At 43.4% G+C, this 19,311-nt stretch overlaps 1 protein-coding gene across 1 annotated transcript; it reads right to left on the bottom strand.

The window, feature by feature from the left end:
* Positions 1–3,857: 3,857 nt before the first annotated feature.
* Positions 3,858–5,579, bottom strand: LOC145821572 (topless-related protein 4-like). The gene is made up of 7 exons (XM_082918098.1): positions 5,489–5,579; positions 5,306–5,379; positions 5,105–5,200; positions 4,933–5,028; positions 4,433–4,560; positions 4,116–4,350; positions 3,858–3,996 (listed from the first exon to the last, which is right to left on the bottom strand). The coding sequence occupies exons 1-7, from the start codon at positions 5,577–5,579 to the stop codon at positions 3,991–3,993; spliced, it is 726 nt and encodes a 241-aa protein (XP_082774224.1). The 3' UTR covers positions 3,858–3,990.
* Between the last annotated feature and the right edge of the window lie 13,732 nt (positions 5,580–19,311).

A 19,311-nucleotide genomic window follows, 5' to 3' on the forward strand; every position in this document is an offset into this window, starting at 1 on the left:
CTAAGAAAAACAGTAAAACGCCTCGAGAAGCGCGCCGCCATGCACAAGCTGCCTCTGTTTTCCTTCCTTCACTCCTCTGGAGGCTGTCAAAACCTCAGGGTTACATCCCTGGGCACTGGGGAGTACCACCGGCTGAGTGGGATCATCACCGGCACTGGTATGTGGCCATCGGCACAAAATTGAAGCTGTCGGCAGAGAAAAGATTGCCGGCCGGCACCTTACACTGCTGGTCGGCAAAGAAAGCCTGCAGAACCTGCAACTCACAGCAACAGAGGGCAAAACAAGGCATGGCAGCACAATTCAAGGCATGTATGCACCAACCATGTCTCTTATCATTGTAATGACTCAACGGGACATGTGCCTCGGTTCTCGGACCACCAATCACGCATTTCCATGCATGATGGCCCAAAGAAACAAGTATGCAACTTTGATTTCAAATGCATGCAAACCAATCAAACAAATTAGGCCTAATTCCTATCACCATTTCAAGGAACAAGGCATGCATGCAAGATGCAATGCAACCTAGGCATACAAGCTAAGAATGCAACATGGCATGGCAAGGCATTTATGCAAGCATACAAGCATACATATGGCAATGCAAATGGATGGCAAGATGGGCTTATACATGAATTAGGCAGCTCTAATAAGGCCTAAAACAGTGGCCATTAATGCCTAAAATGGATGCTAAGCACACATGCACACACACACATGTTAAGACCCAACACTTAGGCACAAAGCAAGTAACATCCAAGCACACTTGAAAGAGACATTCATGGACTAAAAGCATGCAACATAAGCTCTGAAAATCATGCTAAAACAAACCTCAAGAATCATTTAAATGGCAGTCAAATGACTCAAAACAAAAGCATGAATAAGCACCAAAACATGGAGCATTGCTACACAAGCTTATGAGGCATTAAAGAGACATGCAAGGCAATCCAACAAGCATGGAAATGGGACTGAAATGGCATATAGGATGGTCCCAAATCACCAAAACAATGCAAGGATGGCATGCTACACATGCACATACTCAAGGCTAACAAGCCTAAATACAAATGAGCTATATCAAGCATGCCAAAATCGACCCAAACACTTATGGACAGACCTGAAACATGGCAAAATAAGCACATAATCTTCACAAGACTAAGCCTAAAACATGCTCCAACAAAGGCTAACAACCTAAGACATGTTAAGGCATAAACAAGGCATTACATGGCAACTATGCTAAGCATGCATGGAGTTCCAAAACCAACTTAAAATCATGTTATATTATAGGTATATAAGCATGAAAAACAAACCAAACATGCTCAACACACACTTAAGCATAGGCTTCCTTAAGAGGCCAAAATGTATCCTTTTCAAGGACAACAAGGAGAGGGGGTGGCCCTCTCCTTCTTGGGACTTCAAGGCATCATCTTCACCACTGAAATCCCTCAAGATTTCAGTGGTGAAGAGACCCCAACACCAAAATCCTGGAGCTAGCACAAAATGGCTCAAAATGAGGCCTTTCAAGGCCTAAGGGTGGTCAACAACCCTTAAACAACAAAACACTCTTAATAAACAATAAAGAGGGCCTAAAAACAGAACTTTTTTATGTTATACAATAAGCACAAAAACAGCTCTAAGATAGGTATAAAATCAATGCAAAAATGGGAGAAAAAGGGACTAGATTCTCACCCTTGATGACCCCTTTACAAATGGTGCTCCAATGGCCTCCTTTAGCTTGAATCTAACACCAAAACTTCAAAACAAACCCTTTAGAACCTCAGCTCCAAGAGGAAGGTGAAACACTAGGTGTTTGTGTGCAATAGTAAGACACAAAACACCTAGTGCACAAATGAGAGGGAAAGAGAGATAGAGAATGTATCTAACTCAAACCCTAGAACCAGAGCTTCTCTCTGTGTTTTTCCCTCTAAAATGTCTAAAAGTCTCTAACCTTAGCCCCAAGAGAGAGCCTCTATCTCCCTTTCTCACCAAACTTGCAAAACTTACAAGTTAAGCCAAAACTAGAGGGCCATCCCTCCATACACGTGTATGGAGGGAAAGTCACTGCAATACAGCTGCCTAAAAATATCTCAAAAAGCAACTGCACAGTAATCGGCCGGCCAAAAATGCCATCTTGGCCAAAAAGAGTGCCGACCGGCACAAAATAGTGCTGACCGGCAACAAATAGTGCCGGTCGGCAAACTATATTGCCGGTGGCAGAAAAAACCAGCCGGTGGCCTCTAGCCAATGCCGGTGGTGGGTGGGGATGGTCTACAAGCCCCACCCTGCCTCTCAAGGGCAAGATGCAAGTGTTTGGTGCAAAACCAGACACTAAACGGTCGAGTTCGGAGATCCTGAGGCAAGGCACGCGAGCCGAGGCCTCCGGGAACTCCAAACAAACACAAACATGGAAGATCACCGTGTGTTCAAACGGTGACGTCCAAGTTTTGAGGACGGTCAAAAATGGGGTGTCTACACCATGTCTTTTGTTAAGAAGATTTTTTCTTAATTACTTTTCCACATTCACCTAGTACTACAAGTTTAATCAACATTAGAAAGAGAACCTGTCCTTGACAAAGTCAAGTCAAGTCAAGAGTCAAGATGCAGATTAAAGATCAGTATTAAGGATTAACACACACAGATATTGCTACCATTAAAAGGTTAGTGATTACAAACCATTTAGAGAACATTCGAGATCAGGGTCATCATATCAGTGTTTCACCATCTCCAGAGTCAAGTCTATCGGTAGTAGGCTTGCTGATAAGTTGGTGCAACGTTTCCATGGCCTCCATAAGGAGAGTAGTTCACTGGAGCTACTTGATAAGACCCAGCAAGAGGAAGGGCTGCTTCAGGTGAGTATGCATAAGGGTTGGTTGGAGGGCTTCTGCTGCCATACATGGCAGGACCAGCAGGATACGATGGAACGCCAACAGGGTATTGAACATGTGACGGGGACCTGACATATGCGGGGCCGCAGGGAAAGATGACACGTAAGCATTTGTAGAGCGGCCAGCCTTTGCTGGTGGCATTGGGCCACCACTGTTCACTCGTGTTCTTTTGTTGGCAGGGACAGCAGCTGGCTTTTTCTTCTCAGTCTTGGATTTCTCTAATTGGTCAAGGCGCTTCTTGAGATTTTTTGAAGGGAATTCGGCCTCAAGTTTGTACTCTTGAACGCACTTGATGACAGCCCGGAGTGCAGACTGCTCCTTGCGTGCAGCAAGATGCTGCGAAATAAAAAGAATTACCAGCGTTTTAGAGCATGTAACCCCTTTAATCAAAGAGAACAAGATCAGGACCCTTTGGTGAGGAACAAGATCGAGCACCGTAAGGACATTTAATGCAAATAGGGAGATATAATGCATCTATTGTGAGGAATCCAAGAATCATAAATGCAAGTTCTCTCTCAACAGAGAAACTTTGTGCAGTGGAAAATATTTCTCCTCCCTTTGCATGAACAACATATTATTAAATCATATTTTGAAATTTTTCAGGTAGTGGTGGATCAAGACTTGGTGCCAATCAACAGGACATAGAAATTGCACACAGATTGAAAAAGATATGCTACTCAAAAAAATTAAACTAAATGTCCATGCACCACTAGTACAGAAACATAGCAAGTGTGTGTGTGTGTGTGTGTGTGTGTGTGTGTGTGTGTGTGTGTGTGTGTGTGTGTGTGTGTGTTGGGGGTTGAAGGCAGAGGCATATCACATGCAACACAAAGAAGAAAAAACTGGAAATGATATACGGAATTTGCTTTTGTAACATACAGTTATAGGCATATAAACCAATACAAAAAAAAAAAAAAAAAGTCATGAAGAACAAAATAAATAAATACCGCAGCTCGATCAGAATTGTTAGGATCCTCCAAAATGGAATCTGCAGCCTTTTTGGCATCATTTAGGAAAGCCTTCAGCAGTGGAACAGGGGGGAACTTGCCCTCAAGACCAACTTCGAAAGTAAAGTGGACCGCATCAACCTGCTGTCCCCTGTTGATTAATTCTTCAATCATATCTATACATAAGCACTCCAATTCAATCATAAATCCTCCAGTATTAACCTCTAGTTTTATCATTACCGGTAATCCAGAAAGATGGGAAGCAAATCTAAAAGAGATGCAATTTGATTATTACCGGTAATCCACCCTCTGCATCAGTAGTTGTCAAGAGGTTAACATTATCCATGTCCCAAAATTTGATTACAAACTCGTCACCAGCAGCCAGAAATCTGCTTTTTGTTGTATCAAATTGCACAACCCCAACAGACCGCTTCCCAAGACCATGATATGTCTGCTTGACAGCTCCCTCACTTTCATTCCATTCTACAATGTATGATTCTCCTTCCTTGCTAGTCCCACATGAGAACAACCTACAGAGTTTTCAACATGATCAGAAAAGATGCAAATGAAGCACAGATCCTCTTGTGAATTAACAGCCTATCCTATATATACCTTGTCCCATCAGCACTGTAAGCCATTGTTATGCAAGAATGTCCTGGGGCATCATAATCAACTCTTGAACCCAAATTATTATACAACCATGCCTTAATCTTCCCATCAATACCCGTCGAAAAGATGAACTGATAGAGAAAAAGAAAGATCCTTAATTATAAGAAACAGATTGGAAAGGTCTAACGACCGCGTAGAACACCACTCATAAAGTGAGGATTTGAGTGTGACATTCCTCATATTTTTAGATAGATAACAGATGTTACAGAACAAATTGGAATAGCATTGTAAAATAGTTCAAACATGCAAGAAAATTTCTAATTCCAAAACATTTGAAACGAAGTAATAATTCATTAATATAAAAAATGAATACGGGTTATTCTGAATTAGAAAAAGAAAAAAGAACTAAGGAGTTCTAACTTTGAACTCTTTGGGTAGCCCTTTTTTCGGTCGAGATCCCTTGTACGGAAAGTCACAAAGTAAGCCTTGAACAAAAAGGATACCTGAATGTTTTCCTTAGTATGTGGGCACACAGAATAAACAGGTAACTGATGACCCTCGAAAGTATACTGCTTAGAACCAGTGGCAACATCCCAGACCTGCAGACATGAGATTTTATGATTGCAGTCCACAGTTTCACCATTCCATGAAAGAAAATACCCAATAAACCCAAACCTTAATAGTCTTGTCCTCCCCACAAGTTATAACGCATAGTTGTTTGTTTGGGTGAGAGAAAGCAAACTCGCTAACATTACCAGTATGAGCATCAATCTGTCAAAACCATGAAGGCAACCAAGTCGTTATTCTTCCTTTATTGACAGAAAAAGACACGTAATATACACAAGGCATACAAGGTCCGCCAATCACAAAGTATACCTCCAAGTGATTCCGTATATCTTCACCACCATGATACGTATATAGGTGCACAATATGCTTGGAGTATGTGACACCTGGAACAGAGGATGAAACAATCAAAACAGAATATCTTAAACCCAACATATTTCTTAACAATTCCATCCCTTTTGTCCTTATCTTTTCTTGAAAGAAAACACAGCTTACATGCAGAAAGAAAACACAGTTTACATGCAGAAACAAAACTACATTTAATGTCAGGATAACTATAAATGTTGAAATTTACATATTCTTTCATGTTCAACATCCAGTAAAATGAGGTGATTTTTACTCCTTTTGTGGGTTTTTCTTATTTCTCAAACCCTGCATATGATTATTCTGAGCAAGTTTCTTTTTTCTTTCCCCCTTTACTCTATTAATCTCTTCTGTCCCTGAGTTTTCTTCAAACTTTATCTACTAATTTGTGCTCTCATGTGATTAAGGCTTGTTTCCCTCTTTCATGCATTAGATGCATGTGTTATGATTTATGGTGTGTTAATATCTATGGTCCAAAGTTCTTTAGTGCCTAATATACCTTTGGTAGAGCCGTTAAACTACAGAAACATCAAGCAAATGCATGCATGTTTATACTAAACTCTTGCTTATTATTTGTGGCCCAATATGCATTGTCCAATTACAAATGACTGTTCACTTTTTTGCTGAATTCAAGAAAGCATTAATCCCAATTCATTCTATCTAGACTTTTGAAAATAATTTAATTCTTATGAGAGATGAATTAGTGCAATTGAGTATAGTAGTTTTCTTTTTTCTACTTAATTCTCCTTTGTTGTAGTATGATCAAAAAATTCTTCTCAAAAAAAAAAAAAAAAAAAAAAAAAAACTTCTTGACTCCTTTAGAATTCATTAAAGTTGGTGACAATTGTAGAACTTGTTCTTCTTTGTTTATTTTCTGCCATTGTTTTCATTATTCAGCTTCTATATGTAACATCATAGCATCTTTCTCCACAATTCATTAACAGTCACATATTATAGCAAGAATCTTCACCACCAAAATCAAAAGCACAAATCTAGTATACATATGCATGTACAACAATATATATATATATATATATGAAATCAAGTACCTATATAGCTCTGAATGAATACAGAGGAGTATATATATAGATATGTACATGTATATATGATGTGTCTGTGCAGAGAGAAAGAGATTGAAAACATACCAAATCGCTATTTACCTTCGGATTGAAGCCAAAGAACTCAGATCGATTCAGAAATGAGGTGAAGATCGATTCTGATACGAGGCGGCACAAAGATCGATTCGGATTGAAGCTGAAGATCGATTGAGTCCTAGCTGAGATCGATCGAAGCTGAAGATCAATTGATTGAGTCGATTGATCAATCGAAGCTCAAGATCGATTGATTGAGTCCTAGACAGAGGAAATAGCTGAGATTGATTGAGCCCTAACTGAGACCGATTGTAGTGAAGGAAGGAATCCAGCTTAAGAATGCACGTATTTGACAACTGAAGGAGGGATCAATTGAGTGAAGCGCGTATTTGACGACCTTTAGCAACCAAATTAATTCGTCTCTAGCTTTTGCCTACCTCACATACGGGGTCAACTGATCAAATCAACATAAACTTTAACTTTTTTGGTCCCTAAAAGTCTTCAAATAATTTTTTTTGGGCTATCATAAAAGAATATACGGTGTTTGTATAATTTTTTTCTTCAAATTTATTTTGGTCTCTAAATGATGGTTTTTAGAGACTAAATTCAATTGGTCTCTAAATATTAGTCCCTAAATCACTAATTTCTTGTAGTGGTAGGTGGTGGTGGTGGCAGGTGGATGGCGAGTAGGTGGTGGGTGATGGTGGTGGTGGTGGGTGGTGGTGGTGGCAGGTGGGTGGTGGGTGATGGTGGTGGTGGTGGTGGTGGTGATGGGTGGTGGTGGTTGTGGCGGGTGGGTGGCAGGTGGCTGGTGGTGGTGGGTGGTTAGTGGTGGCAAGTGGGTGGCGAGTAGGTGGTGAGTGATGGTGGTGGTGGTGGTGGTAGTGGTGGTGGTGGTGGCGGCGGGTGGGTGCCAGGTGGCTGGTGGTGGTGGGTGAATGGTGGTGGCAGGTAGGTGGTGAGGCAGGTGGATGGCGAGTAGGTGGTGGGTGGTGGTGGTGGTGGTGGTGGTGGTAGTGGGTGGGTGGCTGGTGGTGGTGGGTGGTTGGTGGTGGTTGGTGGTGACAGGTGGCGGGTGGCTGGTGGTGGTTGGTGGTGACAGGTGGCTGGTGAGTGGTGGTGGTGGGTTGGTGACGGGCGATGGATGGTAGTGGCGGATGGCGGGTGGCGGGTGGATGGCAAGTGGGTGGTGGTTGGTAGTGGTAGTGGTAGTGGTGGTGGTGGCGGAGAGGAGTGGGTGGTGGTGGCGAGTGGGTGGCAGGCGGCTGGTGGATGGTGGGTGGCTGGTGGTGGCGGGTGGTGGCTGGTGGTGGCAGGTGGGTGGTGGTGGTAAGTGGTGGTGGGGGAAGACGGTGGCAGAAAATGGTGGCGAATGGCAGCTAGTGTTGGGTGGTAAAAAAAGAAAAAACTCAAAACGAAAACACATTTTTTGAGTTTATATTTTTTGGCCAAATTTATAAACTGAAACCACTGATTTATAAATCGAAAATTTACCAAACAAGTTTTTTTTTGAGTTTTTAAAATTTTTGTAAGTATAAACTGAAAACGTAAATGTTACCAAACGACACCTTATTGTTTGAAAAATTCTTCCGACATGTGAACAAATAACATGATCTGCATGCTTGTATATATATGTATGAATATATGAATATTTGATTAGAATATTATATATAATGTATATAATATAAATGGAATATAGAAATCTATCCGTGTGGATAATTAGACTTTTGATTAAGTTTACATTATATTAATTATATCATGTTACATGTATGCATATTCACATGTGCAAAGGCATACATGACCTATCATTTCCATTAGCTTTCTTTTTCTTGTTTTTTTAGTGCAAATTTGACTGAATCAAGAAAGCTTAAAAGTGCTCAAATTTTCAAGATTGTAGATTTTCCTTCCACGTGGATTCAGCCGACGCCTCGAGAAACACCTGTCTCCCTCGACGGAAAGAATTTTTAATATAAATAGAAGTGTTTTGTATGAAGAAAAATTAAGAATTTGAATAGAAAAAAAATTTGTGTTTTGAAATTGTGATTGCATTTTTCATTCTGTTCTTTTACTTTTTGATCTAAATATTGTCTTTATTTTTATATTTTCATATCTACCCTTTGTGAGAAAATTATTATAAAAGAGGGTTGAAATACCTCTTATCTTTATTCATTAATTTATGAAAGAATTTTGTAAGAGTCAGACATTTATTGTTGAGTGAGGCTCAATCGATAGGGCTGAGTAAGAAATCTGTGAAAATCCCTAATCCGATCTAATCCAGTCCAATCCAGTAGGTTTGGATTGGTTTTTAAATTCGTGGTTCGGTTCCGGATTGAAAAATTAAAAATCTATAGTCCACGGATTGGTTCCGGATTGAACTCCACGGTTCTAGATTGGAACCGATCCGGACTGTATACAAATAGCCTATATTTTATATTATACATCATCCCATATAGTATCTTCTCTTATTCTATATAAAACCCAAAACTGCATAGTATCTTCTTTTATTACTTTTGTTTGTTCCTTTATAGTTTTAATTTATAATGGTTTAAATACTTATAGTGAAACCAGTTTTTTTACAATTGTTTAAATTTTAGAACAGTATGTCGCTATTATAGAAAGACATGTTATTATTGTGAAACTAATATGATGCTATGTTTATATTTTTATGAAATTAAAATATTATATATATATATATATATGTACGGGGAGGAAATAATTCTCCTCGTATAATCCTGTTGACCAAGTCTACGCTTCTCCGTACGACGTCGCTTTGTCACCTGAAAACACAAACGTGAGCTAGCCGGCGGGTGTGTGCCGGAAACCTCTCCGATGCCTAAGTCAGAAAACTTGACAAATAGACAAAGCTCTAAGTTCTCAGAAAGATTGTGTTCAATTACCTCCTCCAAGGTGATGCTTGTGAGCTTTTATAAGTTTCATATGGCACAATCCTAGTAGGACTTGTATTTCTCCATGTAGAGTCCTCCTAGGATTCATACTCTTAAGGATAATGCTTATCCTTTCACACCCTCCCCCACTGCTTGAACCAAGTGGGATGGTTTTCTCCATAGCCGAACTACCACACGGCCGAAATAACACTGGCTATGCTGAGCCACAGAGAAGGCCGAACTATCCTTAGCTCGGTCTTCTCCTTTAATCTCATTACTTCGGCTGCCCCTGTTCAACCTTGGTGTGCTTAGATCAAACTTCCAAGTAACAAGTTTTGACCGACCTAACCAGATTGTGTCACGACCGGACTAATTCTGAAACCGGTCTTCCCAGAACATACTGCGACCGGACTAACTCTAAGACCGGCCCTACTCCGAGTTGTCTCTGGACCGGAGTAGCCTTACTCTTCCTTGGGCCGAAGCAACTATCTCTTCTTGAGCCGGAATAAACTCACCTCCTTGGGCCGAAGTAACTTTGTCTCCCCAAGGCCGGAGTAACCTTGCCCTCTAGGCCGGAGTATTCAGTACGACCTTTTTACCTAGTCCTCTGCGTTTTGGGCCTCAAAACCCAACTCGAAGCTCGGCCCAATTTTCCCAAAAATTACCCTCTCAATTGCCCCTTAATTCCATCTGTGCAACATGATTGGGATTACCAGCCTTCTGGCCGAGCTAGAGTTTGTTACGCTTTTTCAGCCGAGCTAAAAAACCCTTTTAGCCTTTCCAGCCGAACTAAGTTTACCTCGGGTATCACTACGTCCGGTCAAAACGTCTCTTCAATCACAGCGACTGTAACGCTTCCCATTCTAGTGACACGTGGCAAACTCTGATAAGCTGTTACCAACTGTCACGCCGCCCTTCAGAATTTTTGTACTGTTCCCGCTTCTTTTTGCCGCCTTTTTCTCTCCCTTCTTTCACAAAACAACCTTTTTACTCTTATGAATCATTTACCTGCATCTACCTTCTCTCTCTGTCTTCATCTCCTTTCTGTGCCTCTACTTCCATACTCAAGCTTGTGTTCTTGCTGCCACCGTTTCCGACTCCAGTCTCCTTTCTCTCTTTTCTGGTAAGAAAATCTAATCATCTTGCTCTCTATGTTTTCGTATTTTACTTTCCATGCCTTGTATGTTTTTTGCAAACATCTTTCTCCATTTATCTGCTTTGCTTTTGTACTTTTTATGAAGAAACCAGTAGAACTCCATGCATGTATGAACTATTTTGTAGGAAAATAGTCTTAGATCCAAAATCACCTAGCAACCGGACTAGGATACTGTTTGTGTTATGTATGTAGATAGATTCAGAGAATGACCGAACTAGAACTTGTAGGAATGTCAGTAGTTTCTTCTGACCCACTCGAGCCAAGATAAGTTCACCGAACAAGCTTGCACTTACCGAACTAGGTACTTCGGTCTCCAACCGAGCTAAGACCTTGGGGCCAAGCCGGCTTTCTTAGTTCTGAAACCGAACTCGGAAAGCCGCCCCTAGGGGCTCAGCCGGAGTAACTTTCCTCACACTGCAACCGATTCAGGCCTTGGGACTAAACCAGCTTTCTTAGTTTTTTAGACCGAACTCAGAAAGCTGCCCCTAGACGTTAAACCGGTCTAAACTGCTCAAAACCGAGCTAAGAAACCTTCTGATTAGCCGAGGTAGAACCAGCCCACTAAGCCGAAGTAGGATTTGTATATCTTGCTTATAATTTGTAGCGCGGTCCAACGATCTGTGCTTAACCCCTTTGTTTTCTACTTTGCAGACTTAGGTTGCCCAGGCACTCCTGCGTGTGCTCAACCGAGCTACTGAGCCTAGTTTTTGTACCGAAATAATTCATTCATAAATTATACAACAAATGGGTAAGTATAGATATTTAGTCGAAACCCCTGGTGGCATGGCCGAATTTAGGCAAGATTACCAGATTCCTGATGATGTCCATCTGACGTTGGCCGAAAAAGATGCTACCCCCTGGAACAATGAAGGCTTCGTGCCCTTTACCCTTCAATCCATAATAGAAACCGGACTACGGTTTCCTGTCCAACCGCTAATCTGCGAATTTCTTAGACAGACTAGGTTATGTCCCACCCAACTATCCACCAACACATATCGTATTATAATGGGGATAGCCGCATTAAACCACCAAACCGGACTGAATCTTGGTCTGGCCGAGATCTTTCATCAATACTCTATTGGCTCAAAGAATGCTGGGTGGGTCTACTACCTTAGAATTCGTCGCCGTCGAGAGAAGATAATTAAACATACTCCGGATAAAGATCTAAATGATGATGATTTCTTTTGGGTCTCTGGGAACTTTGAGGATTTTCAAGCTCAAATTCCTGGCCGACCTATAAATTGGAAAATGGGAGAGCCTGGTAATTTTACTTCGGTCTTCTGCTTTGTAAGTTATCTCGGTTGTTTAGTCTATTAACCGAACTAACACTTCTCTTTTTTGCAGATTTCGCCCATCTCCATTCCTTGTATAGCTATCCCAACCTCGGAGTTTTGCGAGCCGCATTTCGGGTTAAAGAAAGAGATTGGGCCAAGCTTCTAAATTTCGAACCGACCTACCGTTACAGCGGTCGACGGAAAGCAAAGGTAACCGATTTTCTTCTCGAGGAAGACCCAGAACCGGACCCAACTTTGCCCGAGATAAGACTTGTCCCACTAACAGCTGAAGAAGAAATGGAAAAGAAAAGCAGAGTTAGGGCCCTCCTGACCGCAACAACCAGGGCCGAAGTAACACCAACTACTGAGGTTCAGCCCGCCGTCGTGGCCCTTCCTTCACAACGGCCTTCTTCATCTCGCCCTTCAAAACGCGCCCGATCTACGTCAGCCGAATAGCAACTTGTTGATGAAGTCGAATCCGTCCCCCAAAGTCCTCATCCTGCCTCCCAACCAGAGCAAACTGACCGAGCTCGATCTCCGAAGTGGGCTCCGCCTTTGATCTTCAATGACCGAAACATCAAAGCCACTGATTCGGTCGTGGCTGAAAAAGACCACCAACTGGCCTTTAACCTGGCCAAAAGTGTGTGCCTCCCCAAGGACATGGAGCACCACTTGAAGCAACTGAACACCGAAATGAAATCAATTCGGTCTGCTTCCAAGTCCATGATCTTGGTAAGTAGCTCTGTCTGCTTTTTCCTGTCTAAATTTTTCTAACTTTTACTTCGGCTGAGATGAGATTTTTGTTTTGCCAGGCCTTGCAAAAGAACAATGTCACTTATAGGAAAGTCCAAGAGCTCCGCAAAACCACAAGACAGGCAATGGCGGAAGCCGAAGCAAAGTCGGCCGAACTACTACAAGCCGAAAAGAGAATGGCCGAGCTAGAAGCGGAAAACGGCCGTCTTGCCGATCTAGTTAATTCGGCGGAAGCGGAGAAGCAGAAAGCTGCCATCGTTATGAAGGACAAGTATTTGCGGGAGTTGTTGAAGCTTGAGAGGAGAAAGGACGCCGAAATAAGCGAACTGAAAAAGAACATGGAGGCGGTCGACAAGGGGGGGTACAAGCGAGGTTTTAAGGAGGCAGAGGAGGCCTACGTCAAGCAATGCGATGCCGCCAAGGAGCTTTTCTTCAAGTGCGGCTGGAGGGCGGCTGTGGAGAAGCTCGGTCATGATCAACAGACCGAGGTCTTCAACCCTCCAGAGTACTTTATACCGAAGTCCCTTGCGGGGTATGCGGATGCCATGCAGCAGCAATTCCTTGAAGGTTCAGATACTGACGAAGATTCTGCTTCTGAGGGTACTCCGGTTGAAAACGTGGATCAGATAGATCGGCCGGAGTCCAGAGTGGAAGATCTGACTATTGAACAGCCAAATGAAACTGTGGCTCCGGTCGATGCCACTATTGTGACTGAAGGAGTGCTGCCACCAGAGACCGGTCTTCCAGTTGTTACTGATGCTGCCTTTGATGCCGAGATTGAAGATCTTTTCGCTTGACTTTGTATTCCTCTCTTTTTTTTTTTTTTTTTTTTTTTTCTTTGTAACCGAACTAAGCCCCCTTGTAATGACTTCTCTTGCAATGAAAATTTTACTTCTCTTATTCCGGTTATTGTGTGTATGCTTGCATTTGTAATGTCATCTATTACTCCAAGTGTTATTTCGGTTTTTGGTTGGTTAAACTATACTTACCAGCCAACCACTCCTTAGGCGACATAATTACTTCGGCTGAGGAGTACTAAGTGTTGGTTTAATCCAACCAACCACTTTTCAGCCTTACACTTACTTCGGCTGAAGAGTAACAAGAGTTGGTTTATTCCAGTCAACCACTCCTTAGTCATGCACTTACTTCGGCTAAGGAGTACAAAGTGTTGGTTTATTCCAGCCAACCACTCTTCAGCCATACACTTACTTCGGCTGAAGAGTAACAAGAGTTGGTTTATTCCAGCCAACCACTTTTCAGCCTTACACTTACTTCGGCTGAAGAGTAACAAGAGTTGGTTTATTCCAGCCAACCACTCCTTAGTCATGCACTTACTTCGGCTAAGGAGTACAAAGTGTTGGTTTATTCCAGCCAACCACTCTTCAGCCATACACTTACTTCGGCTGAAGAGTAACAAGAGTTGGTTTATTCCAGCCAACCACTCCTTAGTCATGCACTTACTTCGGCTAAGGAGTACAAAGTGTTGGTTTATTCCAGCCAACCACTCTTCAGCCATACACTTACTTCGGCTGAAGAGTAACAAGAGTTGGTTTATTCCAGCCAACCATTGAAGTTTGTTTTTCCAGCTAACTTCTAGTTTTTGGTTATTCCGACCAAATGTCCTGCAGCCTGGATCCTTATCCTGGGCTTAGGAAGGGTGTTGGTTTAATCCAGCCAACCTCTAAGGTAGTTTTTCCGGTTACCTTAGAATGGAATGTTTGCCATATACTTAAGTTTTGAAAGCTAATTTTTTCAAAGAGTAATCTGTGCTAACAAGAATCTCATTTTATTGAAAGAAGAGAAAATTACATAATGTTTGAAAAAGAAAAGCTAAAAGTAAAATATCTTGAGATTGGCCGTATTCCATGGCCTGGGGACTGCCTTGCCATCCTTGTCTTCTAGGTGGTATGCCCCTTTGCCGGCTAACCCGACCACCTTATAAGGACCTTCCCAATTTGGGCCTAACTTGCCGTCTCCTGGGACCAAGGTGTTTCCCATTACTTTGCGCAGTACCCAATCGCCAATTTTGAATTGTCTTGGATGAACCTTTTTGCTGTATTTTCTGATTAACTCTCGTTGGTATGAGGCGATGTGGACCAATGCTCGTTCTCTTCTTTCTTCTGCAAGGTTGAGTTCTAAGGCTATGGCTTCTCCATTTAAGTCTGGATCAAAATTTTCGCTTCGAATTGTGGGGAGGCCAACTTCTAATGGGATCACTGCTTCCATGCCATAGGCTAAGGAAAATGGTGTTTCTCCAGTTGATCGCCGAGGTGTGGTGCGGTAAGCCCATAAGACGTGAGGAAGTTCATCCGCCCACTTGCCTTTTGCTTTCTCTAGCCTTTTCTTTAGTCCATCCAAGACGACTTTATTTGATGCTTCAGCCTGCCCATTTGCTTGAGGATAAGCCGGTGTGGAATTGTAGAACTCTATCTTGTATTCTTCACAAAAGCTTCTGAAGATTCTGCCGTCGAACTGAGTTCCATTGTCTGAGATTAGTGCTTTTGGTATGCCAAACCGAGTGATAATATTTTGCCAAACAAATTTCTTCACATCTTTTTCTTTGATTGACGCCAATGCTTCTGCTTCTACCCACTTTGTGAAGTAGTCTGTTGCTGCGAGAAAGAATTTTCTGCCTCCGGGTGCTGTTGGAAGTGGTCCTACTATGTCTAAGCCCCACATTGCGAAAGGCCATGGGCTAGTTAAAGGTAGGAGTTCTCTTGCTGGTTGATGTATTTGGTGCGCGAATTTCTGGCATTTTTCACACTTCTTCACATATTTTTCCGAGTCTGCTTGCATATATGGCCACCAATATCCTTGTGAAATAGCCCTGTAGGCGAGTGACCTTCCCCTTTGATGACTTCCACATACCCCTTCGTGTATTTCAAACAAGAATGCTTCTACTTTGCTGGGATGAACGCACTTGAGGTAAGGCCCAGAGAACGACTTCTTATATAATGCCAAAGATGGAGATAGCCAAAATCGCTGCGACTTTGCCCTTATTCTGTTGGCTTCTTTTTTCTCTTCTGGTAGGATGCCGTCTTTTAGGAACAGGATGATGGGATCCATCCAAGAAGGGCCTAATTCTGCGTAATACACTTCTTCTGCTTCGGGGTCTTCTATGCTTGGTTTTGGTAAGAAGTCGACGAGTAATGGATGAGGGATTGATGTATCTGCCATTGAGGCAAGGCCTGCTAGCTCGTCCGCTCGGCTGTTTTCCTCCCTGCCAATTTGTTCTATTCTTACCACATCAAACTTCTTGATCTCTGTTCTGACTAACTCTTGGTACTTGGCCATTCTGTCGTCCTTTGCTTCGTATTCGCCAGAAATTTGGTTTACCACCAGCAGAGAGTCACTGTACACCATTAGTTCGGTTGCTTTCATGAAGTGTGCCGACTTGAGTCCTGCGAGAAGCGCCTCATACTCTACTTCGTTGTTGGATGCTGGGAAGCCAAGGTTGACTGCTTGCTCTATAACCAGGCCGTCTGGAGAGATGAGGACTATGCCAAGCCCTGCACCATGTCGGTTGGATGCTCCATCCACAAAGAGTTTCCACATCTCTCCAACGAATAGTTTCCAGCAAGTGGAAGGATCAGACGATGTCGTGAGGTCAAGAATGGTGTTTTCTTCAAAGTCCAGGTTGGCTGTCTGCCCTTCGTCCTCTGTTTGAACTGCTGGTGAGCCATTGTTTGGCTCCTCCTTTTTGTCCTTAGTATGGTCTGCCTTTGTGCTTGATGGACTACCTTCCACTAGGGGTTGCGCTATTCCGGCGTCAACTTCCGTCCCTAGTTCGGTTGATGGACTACCTTCCACTAGGGGTTGCGCTATTCCGGCGTCAACTTCCGTCCCTAGTTCGGTTGAGTCAGTCAGGTCGACTGGGCAGATATGATGACTTCCAGGAGTAAACTCTGCGACGAAGTCTGCCAAAGATTGAGCTTTTATTGCGGTCTTGGGCTGGAACTTGATATCGAATTGTCCCAACTCTACTGCCCATTTCAAAATTCGCCCACTGAAGTTCGCCCTTTCAAACAGAGCTTTTAGTGGAAAGGCTGTGAGGACGACTATGGTGTGGGCGTGAAAGTAATGCGCCAACTTTCTGGATGCCATCATTAACGCTAATGCTAGCTTCTCTAAGGGTAAGTACCTTGTTTCGGCTCCCAACAATGTCTTACTTACATAAAAGATGGGCAGGTGTTGTATTCCTTCTGCACGAACCAACACTGCGCTGACTGCGTGTTGAGAGACTGCTAGGTACAAAAAGAGTTCTTCGCCAGGTACTGGAGTAACAAGTAGTGGTGGGGAAGACATGTACTCCTTCAAGCTTTCCAGAGCTCGGTCGCATTCTTCATCCCACTCAAACTTGGCCTTTAAAGCTTGGAAGAATGGTCGTAGCCTGTCTGATGACCTGCTTATGAACCGGTTGAGTGCAGCCGCCATTCCAGTGAGATGCTGCACTTCTTTGACTGAGTTTGGTCTCTCCAACTCCTGGATTGCTTTGATCTGAGAGGGGTCTGCTTCTATACCTCGGTTGGTCACTAGGAAGCCCAAGAATTTGCCAGATCCCACTCCGAATGCGCATTTGGACGCGTTGAGGCGCAACTTGTATTTCTTCAGGATCTGGAACATCTCGCCTAAATCTTTCAGATGGTCATTCTTATCCTTGCTTTTGACCACCATGTCGTCGATGTAAGCCTCCATTGTTCTGCCTAACAATGGTTCAAACATCTTGGTGACCATCCTCTGGAATGTTGCCCCTGCGTTCTTTAGGCCAAAGGACATGACCTTGTAGCAATATAACCCTCTTGGAGTTGTGAAGGATGTGACCTCCTGGTCTGGTTTATGCATGGCGATCTGGTGGTAGCCTCTGTATGCATCTAGGAAGCTGAGACGGTTATGTCCTGCCGTTAAGTCCACCAGTTGATCTATCATTGGTAGAGGGAAGCTATCTTTTGGGCACGCCTTGTTGACTGTTTTGTAGTCGACGCAGACACGCCATTTACCATTCTTTTTTGGCACTACGACGGTGTTGGAGATCCATTTTGGGTAGTGCACTTCCCTTATTGCTCCTGCCTCCAACAGGTTGCCTACCTCTTCGGCCACTATTTCGGCGTGGTGGAGTGCCGATCTGCGTGTGCGTTGAATGACTGGTCTGGCGGATGGGTGGACATTGAGTTGGTGACTGATGAAGTTTGGATCAATGGCTGGCATGTCGTAAGGTGTCCAGGCAAACACTTCGATATTAGAGGTCAAGAATTCCAAGACCTCTAATCTCTTAGCGCTGGACAATGATGAGCCAAGCAAGAAGAACTTATCCGGGTTCTTCTCATCTATTTTTACCTCCACCAAGTCTTCCACCGCTTTCTGATCAGCCTCTTTGCCGACGTCAGCGAATAGTTCATTACTTTCTAGCTCTTCCACCGAATGAACGTATCCTTTGGCAGCTCGGCTTCCATTCGCTGTAGCGAAGCACTGTTTTGACATGATCTGATCGCCATAGACTTCTTCAATTATACCGGCGTTATTGGGGAACCGCATTACCTGATGGTATGATGACGCCACCGAACGCATGGCATGCAGCCATGTTCTGCCCAGGATGATGTTGTAGGTGGAGGGGACCTTCAATACCCAGAACTCCACCTGTTTTGTTACACTTCCTGCTCTGACTGGAAGGATTATTTTGCCGATGGGCCACTCTGGCATGGAGTTGAATCCAATCAGGGGAGAAACTGCAGGTGCCAAGTCTTTGTCTTGCAGTTTCAGTTGTTTGAATGTGTCGTAATACATGATCTCACATGAACTACCCTGGTCAATCAGAATCCGCTTGACGTCAAAATCCTTGACTCGGAGAGTGACGACCAGGGCATCATTATGGGGGCAGTAAATTCGTTCTAAGTCCTTATCCGAAAAGGACATGACGTTTGTTGCCTCTGTCCTCCCCTTCTTGATGGCGGGTTGGGCACTTAATACTTCCCTAAAGTGCTCAGCCTTCTTGATCGAACCTCTAAGCTCGCATACGCGCTCAGGTTCAAAAACTCCATGAATTACATTGATAATGCCTTGAGGTGGTGCATCGTTTGGCATTCTGTTGGGTTGGTCATTATGATCTTGGGGGGCCGGTTGTGCTCCTCCTTCAATGTATTCGTCCAAGTGGCCTGCTGCCACCAATTCTTCCAAGTGCTGCCTCAGTGGTGTGCAATTCTCAGTTCGGTGTCCTTTTTCTTTGTGGAAGGTGCACCGAGATCTGTCGTCGTAATTCTTCTGAGCTTCCCCAAGCTTGGCTGGCCACTTGACAAAAGGCTCATCTTTGATTTCGCTCAGAATCCGATATATTGGTTTTTTGAACACCGTTGTTATGGCAGTGCGGATTCTCAACCATCTTTTGTCTGGGTCTTCTCCGTTATCTCGTCTGCCACGTCCGTTCTTGTTATTTCGGTCAACCGTGTTGACCTTGGCAGAGGTTTTCTTTTCTGGTGCCGCGGTCGTACTTGATTTTGCTTTAGCACGCGCGCCATCCTCTTCTACCCTGATGTGCTGATGCACTCTTTCCATCAGGGCCTCCATGGTGAGGGGTGGTGTCATGGTGATCGAGTCCCGTAGTCGATTCCCTACTGGTAGGCCTCTTTTATATTGCGCAATGGCCAGATTCGTGGGGCAGTCTCCAATCTGGTTGAATGTCTCCCAGTAGCGACTGTTGTAAGATCTGAGGGTCTCTTTTTCACCCATGTCGATGGAGAGTAACTGGTCTATCTCCACCGGTGTCTTAGTATTTGTCCGAAACCTTGTTACGAACGCTTCTGCC

The sequence above is a fragment of the Camellia sinensis genome, chromosome 3 (assembly GCF_055761805.1).
Source record: "Camellia sinensis isolate YWXY chromosome 3, ASM5576180v1, whole genome shotgun sequence".
NCBI lineage: Eukaryota > Viridiplantae > Streptophyta > Magnoliopsida > Ericales > Theaceae > Camellia > Camellia sinensis.